The 27,459-nt window shown below is 38.0% G+C and overlaps 1 protein-coding gene across 16 annotated transcripts in view; it reads right to left on the bottom strand.

Moving 5' to 3' along the window:
- CADPS2 (calcium dependent secretion activator 2) overlaps nt 1-27,459 on the bottom strand; it is a 592,189-nt gene that overhangs the window by 102,961 nt on the left and 461,769 nt on the right. For 9 of the 16 annotated variants that reach the window (XM_036246226.1, XM_036246225.1, XM_036246224.1 and 6 more), the window contains 3 exons: nt 20,890-20,953; nt 16,868-16,991; nt 14,781-14,801 (listed from right to left, as the gene is read on the bottom strand). In XM_036246226.1, coding sequence (XP_036102119.1) covers nt 14,781-14,801; nt 16,868-16,991; nt 20,890-20,953 — 209 coding nt within the window. Of the gene's footprint in view, nt 1-11,015; nt 11,033-14,780; nt 14,802-16,867; nt 16,992-20,889; nt 20,954-27,459 lie in introns of all 16 variants that reach the window. The other 7 variants (XM_036246236.1, XM_036246227.1, XM_036246238.1 and 4 more) reach the window with 2 other exon arrangements.

The raw sequence follows: 27,459 nt of genomic DNA on the forward strand, positions 1-27,459 counted from the left end.
TTTTTGTTGCTATTTAAATTCCCAGCCTGACATGTCTATAGTTCATGTTGAGCTTAAATTCAAGAAATACAAAGTCACCTAAAACAACTCTGACAGCCTGCAATTAACTGATTTCCTCCCCTCCTTTCTTGCCTACCATCACCCCCCACCCCCTCCTCCAACCTGGAAGGAGGGGGTAGGTGGTTTTTAAAGGTGAAGGTTGTTTCAGCATTAAGGCAAACTGGTATAAAAAGGCCAGACCATAATGAGATTAAGTGCAGCTACCTGAGATTCAGTAATACTACAGGCAAAGTAATTGATTTAAGAGAGACAAGCAACTGGCAGAAATTAGAAGTGCACTGTGTAAAGAAACTATTTCACAATTTAATGTGAATAGAGTTTCCAATAAGGTCACTAAAGACTAACATTGTCCTAAATTCACAGGACCCTCTCTTTACCCCAGTGTGGCAGTTGTAAGGAAGGGAAATATAATTTTCAGGAAAAGCACTTTCTTTGTGGAAACTAAGGAATCTCTTTTTCAGCAATAGCTCTTTTCCCTCAACTTCTTCCTGCAAATTCAGGCTTAAATTTGGAGGAGACTCTTCCCTTTCCTAATTTGTTCCCACTGGACATGAAATGATGCAGTGAAACATTGCTTATGGCAGTGCTAGTTCATTAAATATTTGTAATAAGCTTACTCTAGGTCATAGTGTGATGGGTGTGGGGGTTACCATCCCCAACCATGGTACACATCCTACTAAATTCCCCTGCAGGAAGGAAAGCCATTGACAGGGATCAAGAGTACTAAGATTCTTCAAGAAAACAAGACTGCAGAACATTACATCCTTGAGTGTGCCTACTTAGCTTTGGGAAGAAGGAGGAAGTGTAAGACATGTCCCTGATGTTAAACAACTCAAACTCCAAGAGTAACTACTAAAAGGACCCTTGGACATCAATAATCCAAGCTTCCATCTGTTTCATGAACACTTCAGCAACCTTGAACAAGGATGAAGTCAAGGGAGCTCAGGACTTTGCACCACATCTACTCCATTGGGGGCGGCTCCATTTATTATAGTCTGGTGAGGAAGACAAGACCTTTAAGAAAAGTTTGAAAACAATGTAAAGCAAACACAGTGGTGATACAGAAATGTGAGAGTGCCCAGAGCAGGTACATTTAGGGAAAGAATCAGTGGGAAGGTAAGCAGGACCTGAAGCAGGTCCTAAAGAATGACCGACTGCGGTCAAAAGAGAGGTTTCTAGAAATGTTCATATGACAGTGATGTGATGCCTTTCAGAAGAAGGTGATGAGGACAATGGGTACAAATGTTACCGTTTATTGAGAACCAATTATTGTGTCAGGCACACCACCAGGAACTTCCCAGGTGTTAACACACTAATTTTTTAAATAGCTTTAAGTCGTTTGTTTTTGTATCCATAAAACTCAGAGGTAAGGAAACAAGCTTGGAGAGATAAAATGCAATAGCTGTAAGAGGGGAAGGTGAGACCTGAACTTAATGTGGGCTCTTATCATCTCCGTGTGGTACATGCCTGGCCCAGCTGGGAAATGGTGGTGAGCCTGAGGGCGACTGTGGCAGGCTTTAAGTAAAACAGTAAGCAGACTGGATAACCACATTCCTACAGATAACTTGGGGCAAATGTTTCTAAGCAGGGCATCAGAATAAACTGATTTTAGGAAAATGTGTCTGGTGGTTGTGTAGAACATGAAAGACTTGGTGAGGCTGTGTGACGTGGTCCTGAAGGTCTGTTCTAGTCATTGGGAGATTTGTGGGGAGATGGTAGTGGGAACAGAAAAGAGAAATGTGCAGGGATGTTTTGAAGAAAGAATTGGCAAGCCTTTGTGAGTAACTAGAAATTGCAGTCCAGAGAAGAGAATGACCTTCACGTTTGGAGGCTACATGGCTTAGAGAATGATAAATACATCGTGAATGAAACCAGGAAATGGGTCTTCAATATACCATCCCATATACTATTTTAGGATCAATTACCATACATGATTAATAATAATTGTAAAATCTGCATGCACAGGGAGTTAGGATATTTAGCTCTTCTGACAGTAAAACTTTTACTTATTATCAAAGACCCAACTTTAATGCTACCTTATCTGTGGGGCCTTCTCAAAGTTCTGAAGCTGAATGCTTTGCTCCTCATCCTGAGTTCTCTATTATAGGCTCAGAAACTGGATCTCATTATCCTGTGCTCACAATATCTTAAATAGGCTTTGGACCCTGAAGGGTACTTAAGGAATGTTTACTGAGAATGCACTAGTAAACTTTTTGGGTAAGGCATGTTAAAAATAAAATTAATACCTAAATTATTCCATTTAACTTTGCAAATAGCTCTTCTGTCACTAACATGCCAAGGGTAGACTAGACAGCAAGTCCTCCAGTGAAATGTAGCTGCAGTCTGAGAATATGGATCAAGTAAGTGATGAATGCTGCATTCTCAAATTCTTAGAAACTTTTTTTGGAAAAGTGTTTTCAAATCAATTTTTAATTCTCAGAGCATATCTCTTATATTTCTGATTTTCTCCATGGTTAGGTTGAGAGTGTTGAATTAAATAGAGGATTCTTAACTCAGGGGGTTAGGAATAGGTTTTAGGGCATCCTTGACACCTTAAAGTTATATGCTAATTTTTGCATTTTGGGGAGATATAGGTTACAACTGTCATATTTTCAAAGTGGTCTGTAAACCAAATAAATGCTAAGAATTAATGAACCATATTATCTTTAAGATTCTCTCCAGCTAAGAGATTCTAGGCTTCCCATAAATGTGGGCTTTATCTATATTGGATTATATTATTTCAACATACTTGTATATGTTTATATCATGCATTTTTCAGAGGGAGAGACAACAAAGTTTAGTTGTGCTTATCACAGAAGAGAAACTTATTTTTCCTATATACTTTAGTATATTGTTTACTGAATCCTCACAACCATTCTATGAATTAGGGAATCATGACTCTCATAACCAGATTAGGAAAAAGTATGTTGGAGAGGTTAGAAAAGGTGTCCAGGTTCACACTGACACTAGCTGACAAGGAACTAAAATCTTACCTCTGATGTCATGCTAGCAGCAATAATACAATGATTTGAGTTCTTTTTCATTTTCAATTTTTCTGAATAGAAATAGCACACACAGAGACACACAACTGAATACAGAGTTCAATAGAAACTTCTGAAATAGCTGAAAGCTTGAGGAGTTTATAAAGTCATCATAGCCTTAGCCACAAGTATGCAATAATGGAAAAGAATTACAGAAACCTCAAAACTTAGCTCTGTTTACATGTGATTATGTCAATACCAGCTTTTACTTTTGACACTATCTTAAGAAACAATTCTGAGAGTACCCTGTCCTACTAAAACTTAAAAAATTGACATTTTATTCTTTCTAGATTAAATTTACTGAGAGAATTTAAACTTTGTACTCGAACATAATGGCTACTCTCACACTTTAAATAAGCAGCATTTTCACCAAGTACACCATGCATGCCATCCCGTGTGAGTACCCGTTTGACTATCGCCAAGCAGTTCAATGCATTCGACAGCCAGAGCTCTACTGGTAACAGGATTATCAACACTCCATTAAATTCTGAACACTGAATATTTGTGAACTTCTTAAAATGTACATTTTCACCCTTTTTGTAACATTTCTACAGCATTACAGATGTCTCTATATTCCTCCAGCTTTATAAGTTGCTGACTGTTGCAATACAGTTCAAATAATGACATTTATAACAAATATGCCCAAAGTAGCAAGGTTTCTTGATGAATTACAATGCATTTCTTCTGGCTAGGACCTGCCGTCATTTTGGAACACTTTTACTTTTCTATGGAAACACTCCTTGGCTCCTCAAAGCAATTCTTTCCTTTACTTGTACCTCTACATTTAGGAAGAGATCTCTCTGAAGAAAAGGTAGAAAGGTGGGAGAGGTAAAAAAGACACCTGACTGTGTTGCTTTAATTCCGCCTCGGGGAGGGTGCACATGTCCAGCACATTCTCCCTGGCTGCCTCCCTGACTGCCATTTCCTGTTGAGCCCTACTGGTGGAGATACAATGATCCGCTTGGTGAAAGTTATCAGGGGACATGGTGAGAAGACCACTAAGATCAATTCCTTTTTTTTTTCCATATAGGAGTCATTTGCAATGTATTTGACCTTAACTTTTAACTGACTGGTTGTGTCTGTCCTTGCAGCTAAACAAGAAACAGAATTCAAGATGGTGTTGGGTTGTAGGACGTGGAAACAATTCCATCACAATACTGGCTTGTCTTCTTTTTCTTTCATCGAGGCCATGATGACCAGATAGGGTGCATCAAAAAACAATTCCTGCATATGCACTCAGTTTTCTTGCTTGGTTATACAACATCCTCAAATTGTGAGGCCCTGAATTTGATTCAACAAACATGTACTGTACTGTACTAACAACTAAGGGGATACAACAATGAACAAGGTAAGATTTCTGTTTTCACAGAATTTATGTCTATCTCCCCCTCACCAAATTAGAGGGTAGAGTTAACTACATATTATCCACTTTCAGTCAATATGAGGAAGTTCTGTAATAAATCTGATTGAAAGTGAATAAAATATACTCAATATGCAAGAAATAGAATCAAAGATACATCACTAGGAAGGCTTTAAACTGCTCATGTATACCAGATGGGCTTCTTCAGAATGGAATTATTCTGTTAGTGGGTGTTTGAGGTCAGGAACTTTAGGTCAAAGAAAATCAGTAGCAGTCTGACATTGAAATCACCCACCTTTGCCTCCTCTCATCTGAAGAAAAAGAACTCCCTCCTCTGTTGTTCCTCCTTCTAAAGAACCTAAATCAGATGAGGAGAAAGCCCTGGCATTCGGGAGATAAGTTGTAAGGTGTAAGAAGGGACTACAAGGATAACTGCAGGCCCTGGGAAGAGAGGAAAAGGAAGTAGGGAGGAGGGGAGGACATGGGTCAGTGGGAAAGGGTTAAAGGAAGGACAGCTGTAGGAGCAGTAGGGAGATTAGAAACATGCAGTGTTTCCCTGTGACACTCTCCGGACACCCAAGCAGTGAGGCTTTGCCTTGCACGGGTTATGAGAACAAGGAAGTTGCCCTGGCCGGTTTGGCTCAGCGGTTAGAGCGTCGACCTGCGGTCCCGAGAGAACAAGGAAGTTGGGCCAAGGGTACAAATTCTTTCTTCTAACTGGAAACGCAAAATTCACCCAGTGGCAAGGACTGTCAGCATCCTCTCTGTGGGCTAGTATTGAGTGGTTTCACATACTTTTTTCCAAGTCTACTGAGATCATATGATTTTTGCTTTTACTTTGTTGGTTTTCTGATGTTGAACCACTTATATTCCTGGAATAAACTCCATTGGTTATGATGTATTATTTTCTCAATACACTGTTAGATATTGTGATCTAACATATTTAGAAATTCTGTACAAATGTATGCATAAAATAAAATGAGCCTATAATAACTCTCTTTTGTACTATTGTTTTTATTGGGTTTGGGAATCAAGATTATACTTGTTTCATAAAATGAGCGTCTTTCATTCATTTCCCATTTTATTAAACTTATTTTAGATAGGAATTATTTGTTCCTTAAAAATTTGGTAGAACTCAGTTCTAAAACCAACCTGGCTTAGGTATTTGGAATTTGAACGTCTTTGATAACTACTTCAATTTCTTTAAAACTTACTGGCCTATCCAAGTTTTGTTTCTTATGTTGATTATACCAAAATATGTTTTTTTTTTTTCTCCAAGAAATGTATTAATTTCACCTAGATTTTCAATTTTTGTATTTGTTCATAATACTCTTATTTTCTGCCTCTTGTGTCTCTACTTTCCTCTTTATTACTATATTTATCTATATCTCCTTTTCTTCTTAAACAGTTTGATGGAAGTCTATATTTATTCCTGTTCTACATATAACTTTTATTCCTATTTACATACAGCTTTTCTTTTATATTGTCTACATCTTTCTCCTCTGGCTGCCCTAATTCTGGTCTCCCAGGTCACTAAATACTTTTTCAGCTGTATTCATTCTGTATTCTATCTTCCCTACGACAGTATTATTTTCATACCCAATATTTCCATTTGGTTTTTCATGACTTCTTATTCTTATATAAGAAGTATCCCCTTCCCATATAAGAAGCATCTTCCTGTATCCCCTTGAGAATATTTCTTATGCTCAATTTAAATACTTGTTCCATAAGTTCTAGATGGTAGGTACTATTTAGTTTAATGTCTTTTATAGGGCCTGTACTCCTTAGGAGTCTATTTTGGCCCGAGAGCTCATGGTTATTTGGAGGTGCTAAGGATGGGATGGATGATGGGCAGGCCCTTGCCTGTGTTCCTTGCTAGACTTTGCTGAGGGAGAAACTTAAGCTTTGAAGCAGAGAATCTCAGGCAATACAGAACTAGTATTGCTAATTTCCTTCTCCTATTAATCCATTAGGCAAATCCAACTGACAGGGAGCACCATTAATATTTTATACTCAAAGCAGCAGCACTTGGCCACCAGTCTCCTTAGGTTGCATTTTACTAGGCTAGGGGGTTTGAATGTACGTGAAGTGGTGACTGCCAGAGGGTGTCTCAGCCCATTCCTGTTTCCAACATCTCACTGCAGCGTGGCTTCAACCTGTCTTGATAATACCACAACAACTGGCCACCAGAGCATTCTACCACTTCAATGGCAAAAGGTAAGGAACAGATTGTTCAAAGGCAATGCAAGAGAGAGGCAATAGAATTTAAAGTTTTCCTCCCTTCCACTCTCCCTTTGACCAGCCATACTGCAGGCTGGTGTAACTCCCACCAGAAAGATTAGTGAGATGGAAGCCAAACCTCTGTCCGCAGAGCAGTGAAGAAGAATGAAATGAAGTTGAGTGTATACGCTTGGCTCTCTATGTCTGCAGTTCCTCATTTGTGGATTCAATCAGCCATGGACAGAAAATATTGAGGAAAAAAATGTTACATTGTTGTTAATGTGTACTATGTAGTTAGGGTTACAATGGTTGTATCTGTACTGAACATGTGCAGACTTTTTTCTTGTCTTTATTCTCTAAGCAATACAGTATATAAACTTTTACACAGCATTTACATTGTATTAGGTATTATAAGTACTCTAGAGGTTATTTAAAGTATATAGGAGGATGTGCTTAAGTTGTATGCAAATACAAAAGGAGCTTGAATATCCATGGATGTTTGTATCCATGGGGGTCCTGGCACCAACGTCTCTCGGATACCAAGGGATGACTGCACCTTGCTCTTTCGATGGCAGCTGGAAGGAGATGCATAGCTCAGGTTAGGGCATTAAAAAGAAGATTATATGGCTATAGAAGGAAGGTAAATATGTAGAAAGAAGACAGAGGTAAAAGCCACAGAAAAAGAAGAGATATATGATGGAGTAAAAAATATCCAGGAAAAGCTGGGTAGAACTGGGTGGAAGAGTCAGCCTTGCTGAGGAAAACACTTCATATCCCCTGATGCTACAGAATAGGAAATATAGGTAGGTGTGGAGCCAATAAGTTTTTGGTACACAACTAGAAAGCCAAGGCAGGCTTACAAGTTAAAAGGAAGCAACTGCCCTCAAGTACACTAAGTTAGGTGTCATTTAAACTTAAGAATCAGTTCCTATGATAGCCTGATTGGAAAAGAGAACACTGTTCAAGATTGAATCAAGTTTTTATTTTTGTATATGAGATTAGCTGTGACCATCACTGACTGGGAGTGTCCCTACAAAAATAAATTTAAAGGAGAGAAAGGATGGATGATCCACTGACAAAGACTGTGGATCAAGGAAAGGTGTCTTGTTCAGGTCACAGAACACCTTGGCAGAGGCTGACAAACCGTGTGAGCTGGCAACAGCAGTTCCAATATGAGGATGCAAAGCCCAAAGCAGAGCGCAGCAGGAGGGTACTACCAGCAGTTGTTTTACATGGACTAATACGTCCCAGAATTACACTCAGATAAAACAAGAATGTTAGAGGAATGCCAACTCAGAAACCATTCTAGAGGAGAGTAAGCTAGGTGTCCTTAAACGTCTCCATGGAGTTGACAGAACACCTGTCCCTTCTTCTGGTCACTGAGCTATGCGTAATCAGAAGTACAGGGGCCCTGAGAGGGTTGCAAGCATTACCATCATGTTGCCACTGTGTCTGAGGGTGCTCCACATGTCCTCATTTGACTTTTCACTTAGTTGGTTAGTACCTGAGTATGCAAAGAGCTACTGTGGACCTGTGCAAGACACTTTTCCTCTGTCTTAAGCTAACCAAAGGTACACACACAGCTTTAATGAACTGTCAGACAGAGCAAATAGTCTTCATTTGCCTCTTCTAGTCAATAATCCCTGCAACTCCTGTTTATTTGTCCCCAAATCATTTTTTTAATCCCTACTCAAGGATATGTTTATTGATTTGAGAGTAAGAGGAAGGGAGAGAGAAACATCAGTGTGAGAGAGAAACATCGATTTGTTGCTTTCATATGCACCCAGAACCAGGATGGAATCCACAACATAGGTATGTATCCTGACCAGGTATCGAACCCACAACCATCTGTTGCACAGGATGATGCTCCAACCGAGTCACCTGGCCAGGGTCCCAAAATATCTTTTGATACATAGAAATTAATCTGTCAACACTGTCATGAGCTAATTAATTGGTGTGAACACAAATTACATATTGTTGGATTGTTATTGTGAATGGCTAGTGAGGTGGTGGGAGAAAAGTTGAGCAAATAAACAGATTAGAAATCCTCATTTATTCTAGATCAGATGTGAAAAAAGATAAAATGAATTCAAAATACTTAGATAGCACTTAAAAGGAAATATGATCTTAATACTTTGTGGTATGTTACATAGTTTAAGGCTAATGATGTGTAAAGACATCTGATTCAATATGTTGATGAGAATATATTGATAAGAATAGTTTAAAATTAATATTTCAATTGTATCATGTTAGATGATGAAAATCAAAGTAACTTTTTGCTATCAAACATTGTCTTCTTTAAGTAATTTAAGTGGTTATTGACCATCTGAAAAATACTCATCATTTTTCTCTATATAATGCACACACAAAAAATTTTAACTTGGTCCCTATTCAGATGATCACAGACATTAAATCAGTGGAGCTCACGCAATGAGTTTTTACTATACATAAACATACTGCTTTACAAACTAAAAACATACATGGACTTATATAATTTTCTCAGTTTAATGAAAAAGATAATAAGTCATTCTTTGTTTTAGAGCCAGAAACTGTATCAATCAATGTGTTCCTAATCTTAGAAGCAAAATTATCACCAAGATGTTACTTTTAGGCCAAGGTCTCTCCTGCAAGCCACACTACCCAAAAAGGCAGGACAAAAATGTTTTAATTACCTGTTGTATTCTTTTTAGGGTGAAGATTTTTTTTTTAATGTGTAAATTATATTTTGCAAAGTACTGTCGATATTTATGGGAATACAAAATTTCAGATCATTTAGTTATTAGTAACATGAATTCATGGTAACATATAATAAAATTTTTAAAAAATCAAATTTATAATTAACAACTTCTATGATAAAATTTCTGTTACCCTAGAAATATTAGTATATAATTACTCCCTAATAAAAATATTTCCATTACCTGTGTGGTTTTTTTATATACTCCTTTCTATAAACACACATCTTTAAGCAGAAAAGATTTTATTTATTTCTTATTCATTGCTACACTGACAATGGGGTGCTAAATTAAAATGCCATCCAGATGGCAAACACATCTCAATGACGTAAGGACTGCCACAGTGCAACTTCTCCTCTCAGAGAAAGTTGGCAGCACGGCCCTCTGGGAAAACATCTCTATCCTGCTCAACGGAGACGAAAATGAGAGCACTGGGGGTTAGACCAGGGAACCTGGCAACCAGACGGCCCAGGCAGAGCCTCATGCACAAAGATGTGTCTGCTCATTCCATGCCACCTTTGGTTTAGGGTACTCCACGTTCTCGGATTCACAATAAACCGAAATACTAAATCAATGCGAATGAGCTCAGGTCGAGGCAAGCTCTAAGTTGTAGTTCTCACATCTTTTACCCAAAGTTATTACATGATAAGTAGTTTTCAGAAAAAAGATGGGACTGCTATTAGATGTATTATTGTTGTTGTTTTCTATGAGAAATTCCTCAAATTAAAGAACAAATTGTGTCTTCTTTAAAAATATCAAATTTGCATCAACAGGCATGTGATTTAAAAAAGTTAGGAAAATAAAGTTTCAGTATTATTTTGACTCTTAGATTATAAATAAAAAGGATTCTACTATTACATAAATAGTACAGTTAATAATAAAATTAAACCTAAGAAAACTAGTTGATTTAACAACAGTGTAAATGTCAAACACTTACTAAAACAACAACAGAAACTTCTAGAAATTTTGTTCTAAAAATAAACTATCTGTTCTCATAAACACATGCACATAGTTCCCAAAAAGGAACGAAGGCACTTAGACAAAGTTAATTTGTTTTATTTCATCAAGTTGAAATCCCTTTTCTGCAAATGTATGCTGCCAATGGAGAATTTGAAGAATTCCCAAGGATGCAAAAGGAATAATAAGCCAAAACTGAGCATCATGCTGAATTATAGAAATAACTGAAACAGATTAGATTACTAGATATTGTTTTTTCAAAATATTTTTTTCTTTACTGATTTTTAGGGAGAGAAAGGGAGAGGGAGAGAGGAACACCGATGAGAGAAACATCGATTGGCCTCCCACTGGTGATCGGGCCCACAACTTCGGCATGTGCCCTGACTGGGAATTGAATCAGTGACCTCTTGGTGCATGGGTTGACGCTCAACCACTGAGCCACACTGGCTGGTAAATGGAGATTACTAGATATTGTTAATGCAACTGTAATCTATTAAGAAAGTTGATGCTTCCTTGCCCCTCCCCCAAACGACGACATGAAATCCTAGTTTAATTTTTCCATCTTGTTAATTTTTAACTGGTTAGTTGCTCTGTATTGTTAGTTATTTGGTGATTGGTTTGAATGACCTTCTGCAAGCCAGCTACCAGTTTACAGATGTTCTCTGCTATAAGTAGTGTGTTCACTCTTTGTGCCATCTACTCATTCATTTATTCAATAAATATTTACTGAGTACCAAGTATGCACCAGGAACTTTCCTTGGCACTGGAGATGTAGCAGTTATTAACATACAGAAGCCCTGCCCTTGTGGGGCTAACATTCCAGAACAACAGTCGGATGAATGAACTACATTATGTTAGATCATGAGTACTATGGAGAAAAATAAGCAGGGAAGAAGGAGACAGGCTCTGAGTTGGAGGAGGTTGCCCATTTTAATCACTTTCACCACCTGACACTGAAGGGATGTGGGAAAAAATAAAAAGATTCAGAATCTGGAGTCCAGTTCTTAGCCTTAGTGGAGCCTGTGCTGTCGGTTCAGCACCAAAGCCACACACGGCCATGAGTACTTGCAACGGGTCCTCTCTGAACTGAGCTGGGCCGTGAGAGTAACATACACACCGAACTTTAAAGACATTGTATGAAAAAATAATGTAAAGTATCTCATTAATAATTCTGTGTATTGCCCTGGCCGGTTTGGCTCAGCCCTTACAGTGTCAGCCCACAGACCAAAGAGTCCCGAGTTCGATTCTGGTCAAGGGCATGTACCTCGGTTGCGGTTCGTCCCTGGCCCTGGTTGGGGTTGTGTAGGTGGAAACCAATCGATGTGTCTCTCTCACATTGATGTTTCTCTCTCTCTCTTCCTTCCTCTCTCCCTCCCACTCTGTCTGAAGATAAATGTAAAAATATCCTCGGATGAGGATAAAAAATATATATTTATATTCTGTATATTGACTACATTTTAAAATGATAATATTTTGAATACACTGGGTTAAACAAACTATATTACTAACAGTAATTTCACCTGTTTCTTGTTGCCTCTGTAATGTGACTACCAGAAAATTTTAAGTTACATATATGGCTTCTGTCATATTTCTGCAGCGACTGCCATTCCAGACTCCCTTTCAAATGTCCATGTGTTTCAACTGAGTGCAAATTTAACTACATACAAGCTTACCAAGAAAGGGGAGGGAGAAGAGACAGGAACATAAGAAGATAGCTCTATTATTATATAACAGTTAGATAGTGGTTTCTAATCTTCCACTAACAAAGCTATGTGACCAGAGCCCAGCTGGTCAATTCTCTGCTTCAGTTTCCTAAAAAATTAATAATAATAATGGCCCAAGCCCCAGTGGGGGGCATGCAGGAGGTGGCCAATTCATGCTCTCTCTCATCGATGTTTCTCTTTCTTCTTCTCTCTCTAAAAATCAGTTAAAAAAAAAATTAAACAACAAAACAAAAATAATAATGGCATTCATTTAAAGAGTTGTAAGGGTACATGAATACATGTAAAGTGCTCAGAATAGTGCCTGGCACATAAGGTTGATTATTAAATATCATTATTTTTTTAAAAAGTGATCCTACACATGTTAATTAACCCTTGACTTTTGCAATGTGGCTGAGATGCTTATAAACAAAATGCCATTCCTTCAAACTGGACGACCTTGGAGGCAGGACAGCCGGTGGAAAGAGCACAAAGAGGGCTCTGGTGTCTGAGAGACAAGGGTGCGAATCTCAGGGATGCTGAATTTTAATAGCAACAGCACAACCTTTTGCAAGTTACTGACTTTTTCTGTTCTCAGTTACCTGTTTTGTAAAATATCTATTTTGAAGGGTTGTATAAGAAATTACTGAAGCAATGTAAATAAAAAACAACTTTGGAACAATAGGCAGTCAATAGATGACAAAATATGACAAATCTGGGGCAGAATTTTACTCTTTCCTACAAACTAACAATGGATAGTGATTATAATGCTCGAGAGAGTGCCATTTGAAAGTCTTATCAAGCATTTGCACTTTTACACAAGCAATTGATATTCTCATTTTTACTCACTTTTAAAAGCACCCCTAAAACATGTCTAAGAAACCCTGTTAACTTGCAACCAAATGCAACTAAAGGAATATAACTACATTTCTTAAAAATCTCTCTTCTGTTACTTCAGAACATTCTTCAATTGAGATTAGCTTTCCCTTCCATCCCTTAAATTATTAAAGCTACATTGATTATTTTTGCTTCTCTTTGAAAGCATTTAATTTTTAAAAGGCATTTTCTCGGAGCCAGGCGGCACAGTTGAGCAGGGGTGTGGATGTTCAACCCACGTACAGGGAAGGCTTCTGCACGTGAGGTTGCGGGGCAGCATGTTCCTTTCCTGGCCTCCAAGGGGAACAGGGCAACAGCCTCTAACCCATCCCTCACGAAGGTGCACTGTGACCCCTGCATATGTCACAGGGGAAGGAGCAGAGCCTCTGTAGGGTGGGGATCAGGACACCTGATGCTAGTCCCAGCTGGCCTACTTACTTACTGTCTGGCGTTGAGAAAGCCACTAACAACCCTGGACTTCTTATGTGTAAACTGTAAAAACTATGTTCACAACAGAAATGTTGTGGGGGATAAAATGGAATAAAAGGTTTTGAAAAAGTTTGTCGGAGAGCATGGGACTGTTGCCATCACAACAGGCTGTCATAAAGGGATCGGCAGTCTCATATTTTTTTCAAAGTGTTTAGTGATCATTGTAGATGTGTTCTCTCCCCTTTCCCTGGCTCGGAGTGTTTTGTTCCTGACTCTTTCTGGGGTCAAATACTAGAAAAAAATTGAAAAATGTAGAGGGAGTAAAAAAAAAAAAAGCCCTAATGGAAGATTTTAGTTAAAAACAACCCAAACCAACTTGTCTATAACACTGTGTACAAAATTTGACTAAGATAAGCAAACTAGGACTAGAAAGGTTCATACCTTGTCTCTTCCTCCATGTTTTCAGATGAAGCAACTAACTTCTTATCTCTCCAAAGGACTAAGTACCTGCTTTGTGTCAGTGGCATAGTCCTGGCTGCTGGGAATACAGCAGTGACCTTGGAATACAAATTCAATCGAGACCCCATTTTTTAAGAGGCTGAAGAGGAGATAGGTAGGATAAACAGATAATGGGGCATGTAATTAAAATAATTACAGCCCAGGCCTACTAGCCCAGTTGCCTGGAGCATTGTCCTGATGTGCCAAGGTTGTGGGTTTGATCCCCAATTAGGACACATACAAGAATCAACTAAAGAATGCATAAATAAGTGAAACAGCAAATCAATGTTTCTCTCTTTCTCCCTTCCTCTCTAGGAGCCAATAAATTAAAACATTTAAACATAAAAAAAATTACAACTGTGATAAGTGACACTAGAAAAAAGTAATAATACCTTTCACAATTCAGAGACCCAGAGAACTCTTTCCCAGCAATTCCTTGAGATGGGATTTTATAACCTCTGCTCATTCCTATGATTAACAACTTTCAAAGTTAAGAGCCGCTTATTTTTTATTTAATAGCATTTATACTTTTTACTCTCATGTTATTTTTCAGGAATGATAATAGAAAGATGGTCCTTTTTTCTAGTTGAAAGAGCCCTTCAAGTAGTGGTGACAGCTTCCAAATGAGATTAATGTCTATGCTTAAAACATAATGCATAACATTAACACAGCCTCAGGTATTTTGCTTTGAATGCATATCTGAAACCAGTGCTGAACTTTTACAGAGATAAATGGCCTATGTTTTCCCTACAAAGCATCAGCAATGGTTTGGATAAAATGAAAGTATTTTCACTATCTGAGTTGAAGTGATCTAACAGTGGTCCTGAAAAGGAGAGTTGTTCCTGATATCAGAGCACAGGAGCACCCATGAGACAGAACGTCACGAGCATGCACAGGCATCAGTTACCTGTGTCCTTTTCTTCTGGGCCTAAAACATAAGAAAAGACAATTTAGGAGAAAAACAAACTCTACTCATGTTGCTTACATAATACAGAAGGCCAACCGCACAAACAAAAGTAGCCCACTTCCTATTTCTGACTTAAATTTGACTTTGTTCTTGCTTGGTCTGATCATAAGCCTAAAACAAAAGCTCTTTATTTTTTAAGATACAGAAAAGGGGGAGGGAGGTAATAAAAAGTACACAAGTTTTTCTCATCTAGAAAACATGCATTTTGTTTTTTTTAAAAAGAGACTGCTCAGTAGTTCTACCTGACTAGATTTCCAGGATCCATTTTCTAGAATATTCTCATACTAGACTAGAAAAGGAAAAGGTGAAAGAGTTCTCTGCTTGCCGACCCCTGGGTCCTACTGTAGGCTTTTCTCTAATACAGACTTGTTTTCATGTGTGACACAGAAGAGTAACTGCACCTTTCTGATCACTATACCATGTTTATTTATCTAGCTAGCTGATTAATGAAAGAAGGCCACGTTTGTGAACAGATGAGTCTCCATTTGTCCACATTACAAGGTACTCTGTGACTAAAAATTAAAAACAGAGATGAACAAATATATATGTGTGTGTGTGTGTGTGTGTGTGTACTGCACACTTTTTCAGTATTCTTGGATAAGGTAATGGTAAAAAAAAATCAACTAAAATAGACAGTTAAGAACAAAAAGATTCTCATAGTTTTTTGGTTTTTTTTTTTTTTTTTGATAGGATTCATAATATTTAGATAAAGCAATATTGTGTTTATTCAGGTTGTATACAAATATTTTTCTCTTTGCCAGATTTGAAAGGTTTTAATATGTCTAATTTAAATGAATTCTTTTAATCCGTGTACACAACACCCACTATTCCCAAAACATGAGAACTGTTTGAATGAGTATTCAAAATGTGAAAACCAATCTGTTTATCTTCCACTTTCCCCAAATGATCTAGTATTCATTGCTTGTGCTTTAACACAACATGATATCATAATTAATGATGTTAAACTGGTAACTAAGGAGGTTTCATGTTGTTACTCTCGTGATATAATATTGGTTGCTATAGTGACGGGATGGCTTTTTTGTTAATCACTCAGGAGGTTGGTTATCACATGCTTGTTAGAAAGCTTCATGAGATTTGGAGAGAAAAAAGGATATAACACAGCCAATGATAATAATCTTTTTTCATTGTCCCAATTTTGATGACACTATCATAATAGCAACTAATTAATAAATTTATAATTATGTACAATTTTACATTAAAAGTTACTAAATTTTTTCTAACAATTTACTTTTTATTTTTAGACATAAATTTTTAACATTGCAAACTTTTTCCTCACTACGTTAATGCTATATGTGTTGAAACAGCTAGTTTTATAATTAGAGTAAAACATTTAAGGTCCTTTCTATTACTTTTAATTATATCAATCAAAGGATTGTTGAGTAAAAAACTAATTGTGTGACTTTGCCACACATTTTAATCTACTTATTTCTAAACATCTTAAATGTCAGTAACCTTATAAATAAAACCTGAAGAGAAAAAAAATTCACAGTTCTCTCAAGAGATCTAATCTTCAAATGCATTGATATATTGCAAGCAATTAGAAGTTGCAAAGAATTCTATCAGTTTATTTCAACCCTAATGATAATCAACAAGTTTCTTCCTTCTCTGAGGGACCCTGCAGAGTAGAAAATAAAATTATGTAACACTACACTGTTACTGATTAGGAAAGAATACACTGTCCATAGTTTAAATGTTAGACATACTTACAGTAATGTCAAAAATACAACCCTTGAAAACACCTCTTGGTTTCTTGCAAACTCAAAATAAGAACAAAGGACAACTTAAGCATGAATCCTGGGTCTTTCATTCAAGCAGAGTCCCAGGAGGCATATTAAAGCAATGAATAGGAAAAAGCTCTTCAGTTCACCAGCTGAGATTTTAATGAGACATTTCCCTTTGCCATGGCACAGGTTTGTTCAGGAAAGGAAAGGGCTTCTCACAGAAAATTCAGTTAATAGGCATTGTTGGCTCTCACTGCCGCTTCGGCAATTGCTCACTGCACTGACCTTCTATTTTGGCATATTCTGTGAGTCTAGTGTAATTGATCAAGGCAGCTTTCTCCAGACATTTTCTGACCACCTTTTTCACCTCTTCTGCTGGTATGGGAGTGGCAATATCTTTCATTAAAACCTAGAGAGAGAGAGAGAGATTGCAAAAATACTAAAAACATTACACAAATTGTTCTAGACCTGACTATTAATTAGTAGGAGGGGTCCTAGGTAACACAGGGTAAGTAATGAGTTGGCACTTCACGACTGGGAAGTAATCCTCCAATCTTGGATCCTCCTGTCTAAAGCTCATTTGTGCACATCAAAACCTCCCATAGGCCAAGCCACCATTCAGTGTGACTGTCATTCTTTCTCCAGGGACCCATGACACCATTAGAGCAGCTGTTTCAGATCAGGATTATCGTCACTGGGATAAGTAATAAACTGTGTCCTCCACATCTCTAATTTAAGAGCTTTAAATGTTTTGAGCAGCACAGATGAAAACAATAACAAAAACTTCATTAAGAATAAGTATCATTTTTGTGCTCTATAAAAATCAAGATCACTACTATTGATACTGTTGTAATAACCTGGTTATTAACAGGAAAGGAGCAAAGAGGAGACTAGAAAATATAGGCATGCCATTTATACAGCTTTGCCAGGAAGCTGCAATTTAACGCTCTCCAGGTCTGTTTCCAGAGGTCTGTGGGGTAAGGACTGGACAAAGGCAGGTTAGATGCACGCCCAGTAAAGTCTGGATGACTTGGGAAGGTGCTTGCCTGTCAACTACACCTAAAATCAGGTAGTTGGCCAGAATAGGCATGGCTATTGCAGGGACGCAGAATCTGAGATATTTAAAGGGAATCTGTCCTCTTGGCTCTCTCGGTCCTCTTGCTGCTCATGCCTGACTCCCAGCTTGTGGGACTCCCATGCTCTGCATTCATCCACGTGGCCCACAGCCACGCAGGACCCACACAATGGACTAATGGAATACAACTAGCCTGATGCTGACCGACTCAACTCCACCATGGAATGGAAACTCTGGAGACTGGCTTTGCTTCTGGCTTTACTGAAGCCCCAGCTACCCCTTATCCAGGACTGTTGAGGGGAACTGGGACCTTAGAAACAGAGGGATAAAATTTCATGCAAATAAAGATTCTTACCACATCTCATTCTCCCATGGGAGCCTCCAGAAATTCTTATTTCAGCAGTGCCCCAAGAACCCCACTCCCACTGGCGATGGAGAAATGCCACCTGTGCCATTCTCCAGTAACACTTTCACTAATTAAATTTTAGTTACTATGATCTATTATTGAGGGAGAAAACTTCTTTGTCTCTGTGGAATGTAGTATCAAATGTTAAAATACACGGAGACTTTCTACTTTAGAAAAAAACACTGATTATTTTCTGTTGGGTTCCTAAATTGTGTTTTTAGAGTTTTTCTTTAAAAATATTACTACTGGCGCCCTGGCTGGTCTGGCTCAGTGGTTGGAGCGTCGGCCTGCGGTCCGGAGAGACCCGGGTTCAGTTCCCGCTAAGGGCGCGTACCTCGGTTGCAGTTTGTCCCCGGCCCTGGTTGGTTGTGCGGGTGGCAGCCACTCGATGTGTCCCTTCACGTCGATGTTTCTCTCTCCCTCTCTTGCTCTCTCTCCCTCCCGCTCTATCTGAACAAAAAATGGAAAAAATGTCCTTGGGTGAGGATAAAAAAACATATATATATATATTACTATTGGCAAGAGGCAATTCAGAATTCAAAAACCAATATATTTTAGCATTCATTTAATGACTGATAGTTTTCCTTACATTTTCCTAGTGATAAAACTGCTCACAATAAGTTTGGATTGCACTATTAGTCCAACTCTAGTTTTCATATAGTCAATGGTTTTTGTTTTCCTGCTTTGCTTACATTCAAAGTATAAAATATAAAGCAAAATGTTACTATAGAGAAGACAATACTGAAGTGTTCTTACTATCCTGTTAGTCTTTTATCTTGGAAGAAATAATGAAAGAACATGAAAACACCTATTTTCTGCTTTATTATTTCATTCTCTTTAGATCAGCCTTGGCACTGAGGATCTCATAATCTCAAATGTATTCAATGGTTCTAGCATTGGTCCTTGACAACATATTTAAATTTTGTTAGGCAACATTTCCTTTTGACAACAACAAACTTCCACATTTAAAAACTTCCTCCCTATCAACTTCCCTTATTCTTCGTACTCTCATATTACTAATCTTTAACACAGACACATATTTGCACTTTATTTTGAACTGAACATTAGATTCTTTATAGACAGAAAAATCCTTCTACTTATAGTAAAAAATATATAAGCATTAACATGCACTATTATTTTTTCTGTATTATGAAAATTTGAATTTAAGATTAATTTTGTACCATATGCAGAACCATAAACATTACTATTAGTCCTTACCATGCTGACAAACTTTTAAATAATAGAAATAAGTAGCTGCTAAAATTAGAATGAAGTGAGTCCAGGGTTGAAATCAGGCAATTTTTCTTCTGTTCTAGGTGCTGGACACTTTATTTGGAGAGGGGGGGGAAATGAATCCTCTTTCCTGATAGGTGTCAAGAATTCCCATGTAGATTTTATTTTATTTTTCTAACATGTCAGTAAGTACAGAGACATGAAAATGAACATAAGGTTTTTACCATGTATCTCTAAATTCAGCAAGAGAGCTGATTAGTGACTATAACTGGAATAAAGGTCACTGTTCATCCTGTCTCCTGTCAGCGCAGGGCATGAGGGCATCTCTGCTGCCACTAACTCTCCCTGCTGGGCTGGCGAGTGGAGATGGGCTCTGTCATGGAAACCAGCCTACAGAGAGACTGCACTGGTTCCCGGGATGGGATGTGGTTCCCAAAAGTAAAGCTATCTTTTAGTATTATATCTTAACCATGTACCTTAATGGATAGGATAAAAGGTATCCTTTGAAAAGGTTGGGTTGCATGTGGCTTTTAATATTATAAAAATTCTGATAAAACAGAATTCTTGCAATATTTCTATCACACAATGCATAGTAATTAAAGATAAGACAAGGGTATGTAGATGAAACCAATTTATACGTAAAAGATCTCATTTTAGCCACTAGTTCTTGCCCTCATCTCCCAAGTCCTTAAATCCCTAAAAATGTCTCTTCTTTCTTCTTTTCCTAGAGGTGCTAATAAACAATTTAACATCTAAAACTCACTGGGATGAAAAATGGACAGGAACAAGTGCTTGAAGTTGATAAATCAGGATCATAATAAGCAAATCATGGGTTATAGATGATTTCTAGACACTTTTAACACTGATGAAGAAAAGGGGTTGGCCACACTACTTAATTGTTAGCTTCCAATAAGCACATGAAAAGTTTTATAAACAGATGAAAATGATACCTCCCCTTCAAACCTAATCTAGCACAAAAATAGGGATGAAGGTATATTGTCATTAATAAAGGATTTTTTAGCATGGATATGAAACCTTACTTGCTATTTATTTTTTGAGGCAAAATAGATTTCTACAATTCAGGAATTCATTTAGAGCAACACATAGATTGAATTGAAATAAATTCTGAGATGAATTTAGAATAAAAGGAATGATGTTTGTGAATATTAAATTACAGATTCTTTTATGTATGAGGAATATGTAGAAATACAAATGACAGGTAGAAATACAAATAAGTCAGGGGGAAAAATAAAAGACAGCTGTGAAGTCTAAAAATGGTTAATTATACTTAACTGGAAAAACAACACACACCTATTTTATGAGGGGAGAAAAAGGTAGAAAAATAGATAAGTATCAAAAAGATGCCATCAGATCAGCCAATGATGCCATGGTAGGCTTCAGAAAGGTTTTGGGGAGGAAGAAGCAGGATTCAGGGAGATTTTGAATGTAGCAAGAAAATGTGAGAAATTTATAAAATGCGATGAACTCAGAGAACACACTCATGAGGAATGAGACTGTCTGCCTAATTCAATAGCTAAAATACACAGCAATTGACAACGTGAATAGTATTCATAAAGTAATGTTTAAACATACCCTTTCAAGTAGGGAAAGTGTAGCTTTTAGAGCACCTTCAGGTCGTCCAAAGGGAAAACAGTATCTTCAAAAAAAAAAAAAGGAAGAACAAAAGGTCAAACATTTAATATTCAAACTGCTACATAATTCCCTCTTCTATTACCCTGGCATGAATGGAAAACAATGAAAAGTGGTTGAAATAGCCTCTGCCCATCAAGGAAAACTTGAATGCTGACGTTTACCCAGTTTCATGAGTTAAATATCTTAAACAATAAGGGTATATAACTCGTGAGGAAACAGCTTCTAACGTTTTGATGACACATGAACAGAAATACTACAGTAATCCAAAAAGAACCTCTGGGCTTCTATGAGTAGAGATATTTAAAGTACATTTCCTAATAGTTTCTCGTCTGTGATAAAATGAAAGGACTTCCCCATTTCTTCCTATGGTTTAAAATGGAAACACACACCATTAGCATAACTTCTAGGATTAACAAGGTTCCAGCTCCCCTCTTTCCTGGTATCTAACTCTCATGCTGGTATCTAACTCTCCACCTCCCCACACAAAACACACAAACCTTCTGTAGCCCCTTTGCCAGCAGGGTCATTTATCCCAAGTCCTCTTGGCCCATGTACTCCTCATACACACAGTCAGCCCAAGAGCAAATTATACAGATGTTCTGAAGTCAGGGTCAGAGGCTGGGAGCTTGAGTGGCTCCTCAGAACATAGTGCCACATGGTGGTGATAGGTTTACTGATCTTTAAAAGGCAGGTCCCTCTTCAGGTTACTTTCCACTTAAAGAGTACAAATGTCAGGGCTACTTCATCCTGCTTGAACTCCTTGCTTTGCTGAACCCATGGTGACCATGCTCCTGCTCCAAGATCAAGTGCTACCGGCAGCTGGGCTGCCCTCAGGCTGCCACCCTGCTCAGACTTACAAATCTCCTAACCAGTGACTTGAAAATAAGTTTATTTCCGTGTCCTCTACCATTATTCAGGGACTCAGCAGACATATTATCTAAGATGCAATTAACAATGAAATGTGAAAGCTTCTGCACAGCGAAAGATACAATCATCAAAACGGAAAGGCTACCCACTGTATGGGAGAGCATAATTGCCAATGATATATCAGATAAGGGGTTAATTTCCAATACATATAGAGTGCTCATACAACTCCACAAAAGGAAGACAAAGAACTCAATTAAAAAATGGGCAGAGGAACTAAATAGACACCTCTCCAAACAGGACGTGCAAATGGCCAAGAGACATATGAAGAAATGCTCATCATCACTAATCACCAGAGAGATGTAAATTAAAACAACAATGAGGTATCACCTCACACCTGTCAGAATGGCCGCCATCAACAAATCATCAAACAACAAGTGTTTGCGAGGGTGTGGAGAAAAGGGGACTCTAGTACACTGCTGGTGAGAATGCAGACTGATGCAGCCACTATGGAAAACAATATGGTGTTACCTCAAAAAATTAAAAATTGAACTTCCATTTGACCCAGTGATCCCACTTCTAGGAATATACCCTAAGAAGCCTGAAACACCAATCAGAAAGAATATATGTACCCCCATGTTCATAGCAGCACTATTTACAATAGCTAAGATCTGGAAACAGCCCAAGTGTCCATCAGTAGACGAATGGATAAAAAAGCAGTGGTACATATGTACTACACAGCTGTAAGAAAGAAAGATCTCTTATCCTTTGAGACTACATGGAGGGACCTGGAAAGTATCATCCTAAGTGAAACAAGCCAAACAGAGAAAGACAGTTATCATATGATCTCACTTATTTGTTGAATATAATGAACATAACAGTCTGAGGAATGGGGTAGTCCCAGAGATGTGAAAGTGGGGTACAGACTGACAATCCCCAGAAGAGGGGGTGGTGGGGGAGAGATAAACCACAGAATTTATATGCGTGTATGCATGAACAGTGGACATGGACAACAAACGGGACAGGGCAGGGAGGGAGGGGGAGGGGGGAATCAGTGGGGGAAAAGGAGAAACATCTGTAACAAAAATTAATTAATAAAAAATAAATTAATTAAAAACAAAAAAGAAACAAACAAAAAAAAAACAATGAAATGTGTCTCTCACGTTGTAATTTGAACAGGTTTTCCTTAAAAGCACTTGTATTTTAAGTTAGATTTGCTTCATAGGACCAAATTTGAATGAAAAAGTAAGAGTGATTTCTCACAAAGCAGTAGCTGAATATAAAGACTAAATTTTAGTTTCATGAAACTTTTATGCGTCTCATATGAACGCAAATAAATGTCATATAAATCTAGTCAATTTTTTCTTCAGAATACTGTTCATTTCCTGTTAAAAGTTTCCTTCACTTAATCTTGCCTCTTTGCACCCTATTAGCCTCTCCTGCACACAAAAAAAGCCACAACCAATTTATTTTGATAGTTTTTCCTATGTAGTGATGCTTTTTAGAGCATTAGCAAATTAGCAAAGTAGCTTTAATCATTTTGTATACCATAAACGTTAATCCACCTTTAAATAAAACACAAATTGGGTTCTTGTTGTCTCTTTCCCTTACTCAAATCTTTTCAGTGTATTTGCATAATCCACTCATTGTCTTGCCTATTGTTTATTTCCATTAACCTGTGGGTGATGCATTTTATGAATGGAATGTTACTGATCCCCAGATTACATTTAGCATTTCAGGCCTCTAAGGTCCCACTGGGCATATTCTAAATTACTATTAGCTGCCCATGATGTGTAAATAGTTCAACACATTTATAGAGTACAATTAATCCTGAGTCAATAAAGTACAGAAAATAGCTACACAGAAGCTTAATAAATCTTTACAAAACAATTTTTAAAAATAGGGAATCATTTTGTCTTGCCTTTCAGGATAAATGTTTTGGGTTTTTACCACTTTGACAGCTGTATGATAGCAATGCAAGTTGAAAAAACTCAATTATCAAATATAATTCAACCAAGTCTAGTCCCTAATGAAAGGCGCAGAAGTAAAAGATCTTTTTAGTTGTTGTTGTTCACTGCCTGACACATAGTAAGCACGCAACAAATATTTCTAGAATAAATTAACGTTGAGAAGCCATTCTGATTCTTTGTATTTTGGGATCTTTTATCATCAAGAATCTACAAATTCATGATTATGTATCCTGATGAGTAAATATTTTAATCCATTGTGCTAGGTATTAAATATTTCAATTTGAACACTTAATATCTTTTAATTCTGGAAAAGGGTTTTGAATGATTTTATTCAAAGTTTCCTACCTTCAGACTTAACTGTTTCTGGAATTCCTATTATTTATGATGATGACATTCCTAAACAGATCTTTAATTTTTCTTATCTTTGTAGTCCTATTTTCCTATCCCCACCCTACTTTCTGCAAGGTTTCATTAACCAATTCTTTCAATAGTGTGTATGTATTTGTGTGTCATTTGCAAATAATTTCTAAGAGCTTTTTTTTTCCAAGATTTTTTCTCTTCTTCTTTCTTCCTTCCCCTTCTTCTTAAACAACGTCTTGCTTTTGTTTTACAGATGCTGTATCTTCTCAGACCTCTCCAAGGATGTTGGCAATTCATTCCCACCACCTCCCCCTCCCCCATTTTCTTCTTCCCATATACTCTTTGGTTTGTTTTTTTCCCAAATTGCTTTTATTGTATTTACTTTTTTGGAGCTCTGTCGTCCATAGTAAATGCTTTCCTCAAATGTCTGATGACTTTGGCTATCTGATCACTTTCAAAGGTGTGGTATTAAAAAACTGAATGGAAGCAATGCGCTCCAGCTGGTTACGTGTAGACCACGGTCTTCGCTGAAGGGGAACCTGACTGGGCTGTTTCAGTAGGAGTCTTGATTGTCCAGAGTGTTAGGTCTTTTCTCTTGGGCTAATCAGGGTCCCAGGGGAAGGCCTTTGTAACATGCCTGCCAGTATTCTGAGAGTCAGGGGTATGGGCTGGTAGAAGAAAGCTGTGGTTCTCAGATTTCGGAATTAACGTTTATTTAATCTCCATGTGTCTGCATATAACCTTAACTCCAACTGTGCCGGATGTTTCCTCCCCTCCTGCACCCCAGTGCAGGTACCCTCTATTTCTACCCTCTCCAGGGACCAAATCGAATCTGCAGGGCTCTGCCCAGAGGGCTCGCAGGGCAGGGGAACACAGAGCAGCCTGAGGTGGAAAAGAGATGTAGGGATCTAAGTGAGTTTTAAGCACATTTATGACAAATTGTCCTTCACTCTTATTTTCTAGAAGGACTTGATACAGGCAATTCCTAAACATCCGGTGACTGTATGACACAAATAAGATCGCCTCTCTGTTTTCTCCACTGCCAGCTTGTGGTTCAGTTTTTCCTGGGTGGCTAAATTAGATACCATGCGTCCATCTGACTTCTATAAACCTTTTCCCTTTCTTACTTTAGTTTTCCTTGTGGGTTTGTATCTTCTGAAAAATAATGTTATTTTAGTTCGGACTTGGGAGGAAGCTTGGTAGACATGCATCAGTCTTCTATCTTTAATCATAAGTTCCTCATTTATGTTTAATTTATCTGTGTCTTTGAAATGCATTTGTGGAATATAGTTGGACCTAAATAAATAAATTTCTATATAAGACCTATTAATATTACTGTAATTAATTCTTTAGCCTGAGTTGATAACTAATTTATATTCCTTCTAAATTTAAATACAAGTGACTAAGGAAAATAATTTCACATCCTTATGAAAATCCTCATGTAAAATTTAAAAATTTTTATAAATTTGCCTATGTGGACACCTAAAATTTCTCCTGTTTTATTTTAGTCTCACTTCCTGTTATCCAATATTCTATGGACTAAGAAAAACAAAAACAGAGCTGGCACAATTTATACAAATTGTACAAACATCAAAAGGGAATATAGCCTGGCAGATGTGGCTCAGTGGATTGAGCATCGTCTCATGGACTGAGAGGTTGTTGGTTAGATTCCTGGTCAGGACACATGCCCAGGTTGCGGGCTTGATCCCCAGTTGGGGGTATGCAGGAGGCAGCCAGTCGATTTCTCTCTTACATTGATGTTTCTATCTCTCTCTCCTTTCCTCTCTAAAAAAATCAATAAAAACATCTTTTTTTAAAAAAAGGGAATAGCCATGGCTGGTTTGGCTCAGCGGTTAGAGTGTTGGCCTGCGGTCTAGAGAGACCCAGGTTCAGTTCCTGCTAAGGGCATGTACCTTGGTTGCAGTTTGTCCCCAGCCCTGAGTGGGTCAGGGCCATGCGGGAGGCAGCCACTCGATGTGTCCCTTTCACATCGATGTTCTCTCTCTCTCTCACTCTTCTTCTCTTTCCCTCCCACTCTATATGAACAAAAAATGGAAAAAATGTCCTCGGATAAGGATAAAAAAAAAAAAGAATATAAAAGTCAACTCAAACTGTCTAGACTAAATCCTTTCAGTTTTTGTCCTCAGTGTAGCAATGAAATATAAGCTAAAAAGGATTATAGAGTATATCTTTAGAGACGTTACTAAAAGAAGATATGCATTTAAGAGAAATAGAGAACAAAACTGTGAGAGGACACTAATACAACAAACAATGTGGACAACTGTTTTTCCTGCCTCCCCGTGTATTTGCTGGGCGGCAGGGAGGGGGACTGAACTCCCTGGGTGGAGTGGCTCTGATTAGCTAATTCAATCATGTGATCCCATTACTCCTCAGTGCCTAACTGAGGTATCCAGTGCATGGGCATCCTCTGGCCACTGGGTTTATTACAGGACCAGCTCATGACCTATTCAGGGCAAATGAGATATGAGGGGTAGTTTGCTAGAATCATCTAACAAGACTTCTTGATCTTAAGAGAGCATCACAGAAAGAGGTGGCCCCCACTACTTCCTTTGAAAACTGGTATGTATGGATCTGAGGCAAGGAATTCTGTGAAACTGCTACCAATCTGGGGATGAAGCTTTCCTATGAAGGAGGACAGTTATGTGAAAATCACAGAGAAACAGAGCAATGGCTACACAATTCAGCCTGTCTTGAAGTTCACCTACCTGAGACCAACAGGTAGGTGAACACATACATTCATTTGTTTAAACCAGTCTGAGGTAGGATCTGTTACTTGCAGAGGAAAATGGCCCTGTGCCTGGTTATTGTGACAATGAAAATCTTCCCTCATTCACTTAAGGTGAATAATACCAGCCCAAGTTGCAATCACTTTTCTGAGCAAGGAACTGTGCTAGGCACTGTGGTCCCTGTTCTCATAGAATGTAAATCAAAAACAACAACAACAAGCAATGACAAGAAATGTGTACCATAACCATGTGATAAGGGCAGAGTGCAGCTAAGACTTCAGCTTTTCCACTCTTTGCTGGAATAACTGAGAAAGTTCTGCTGTGAAAGTGGGACTTGAGAGTCTGCTTGACTGGTGATACAGAGAGAGGGAGGAACAGTCACAGAGCCAAGGCGAAGAGGCTACGCAGCAAGAAACACACGAGGCAGTGAGAGGTACAGTGGAACAGACATCGCAGGGACGAGGCTTACTTAAATGAGCAGTAGAAAATGAACGGCAGGTTGAAAGGCAGAGCACAGATTGATGCATGTGGAGAAGCTACTACTAATTGTTGAGCAGTTGCAAAAAGAC

This window comes from Molossus molossus, unplaced genomic scaffold (genome assembly GCF_014108415.1).
Source record: "Molossus molossus isolate mMolMol1 unplaced genomic scaffold, mMolMol1.p scaffold_m16_p_7, whole genome shotgun sequence".
Classification (NCBI taxonomy): Eukaryota; Metazoa; Chordata; class Mammalia; order Chiroptera; family Molossidae; genus Molossus; species Molossus molossus.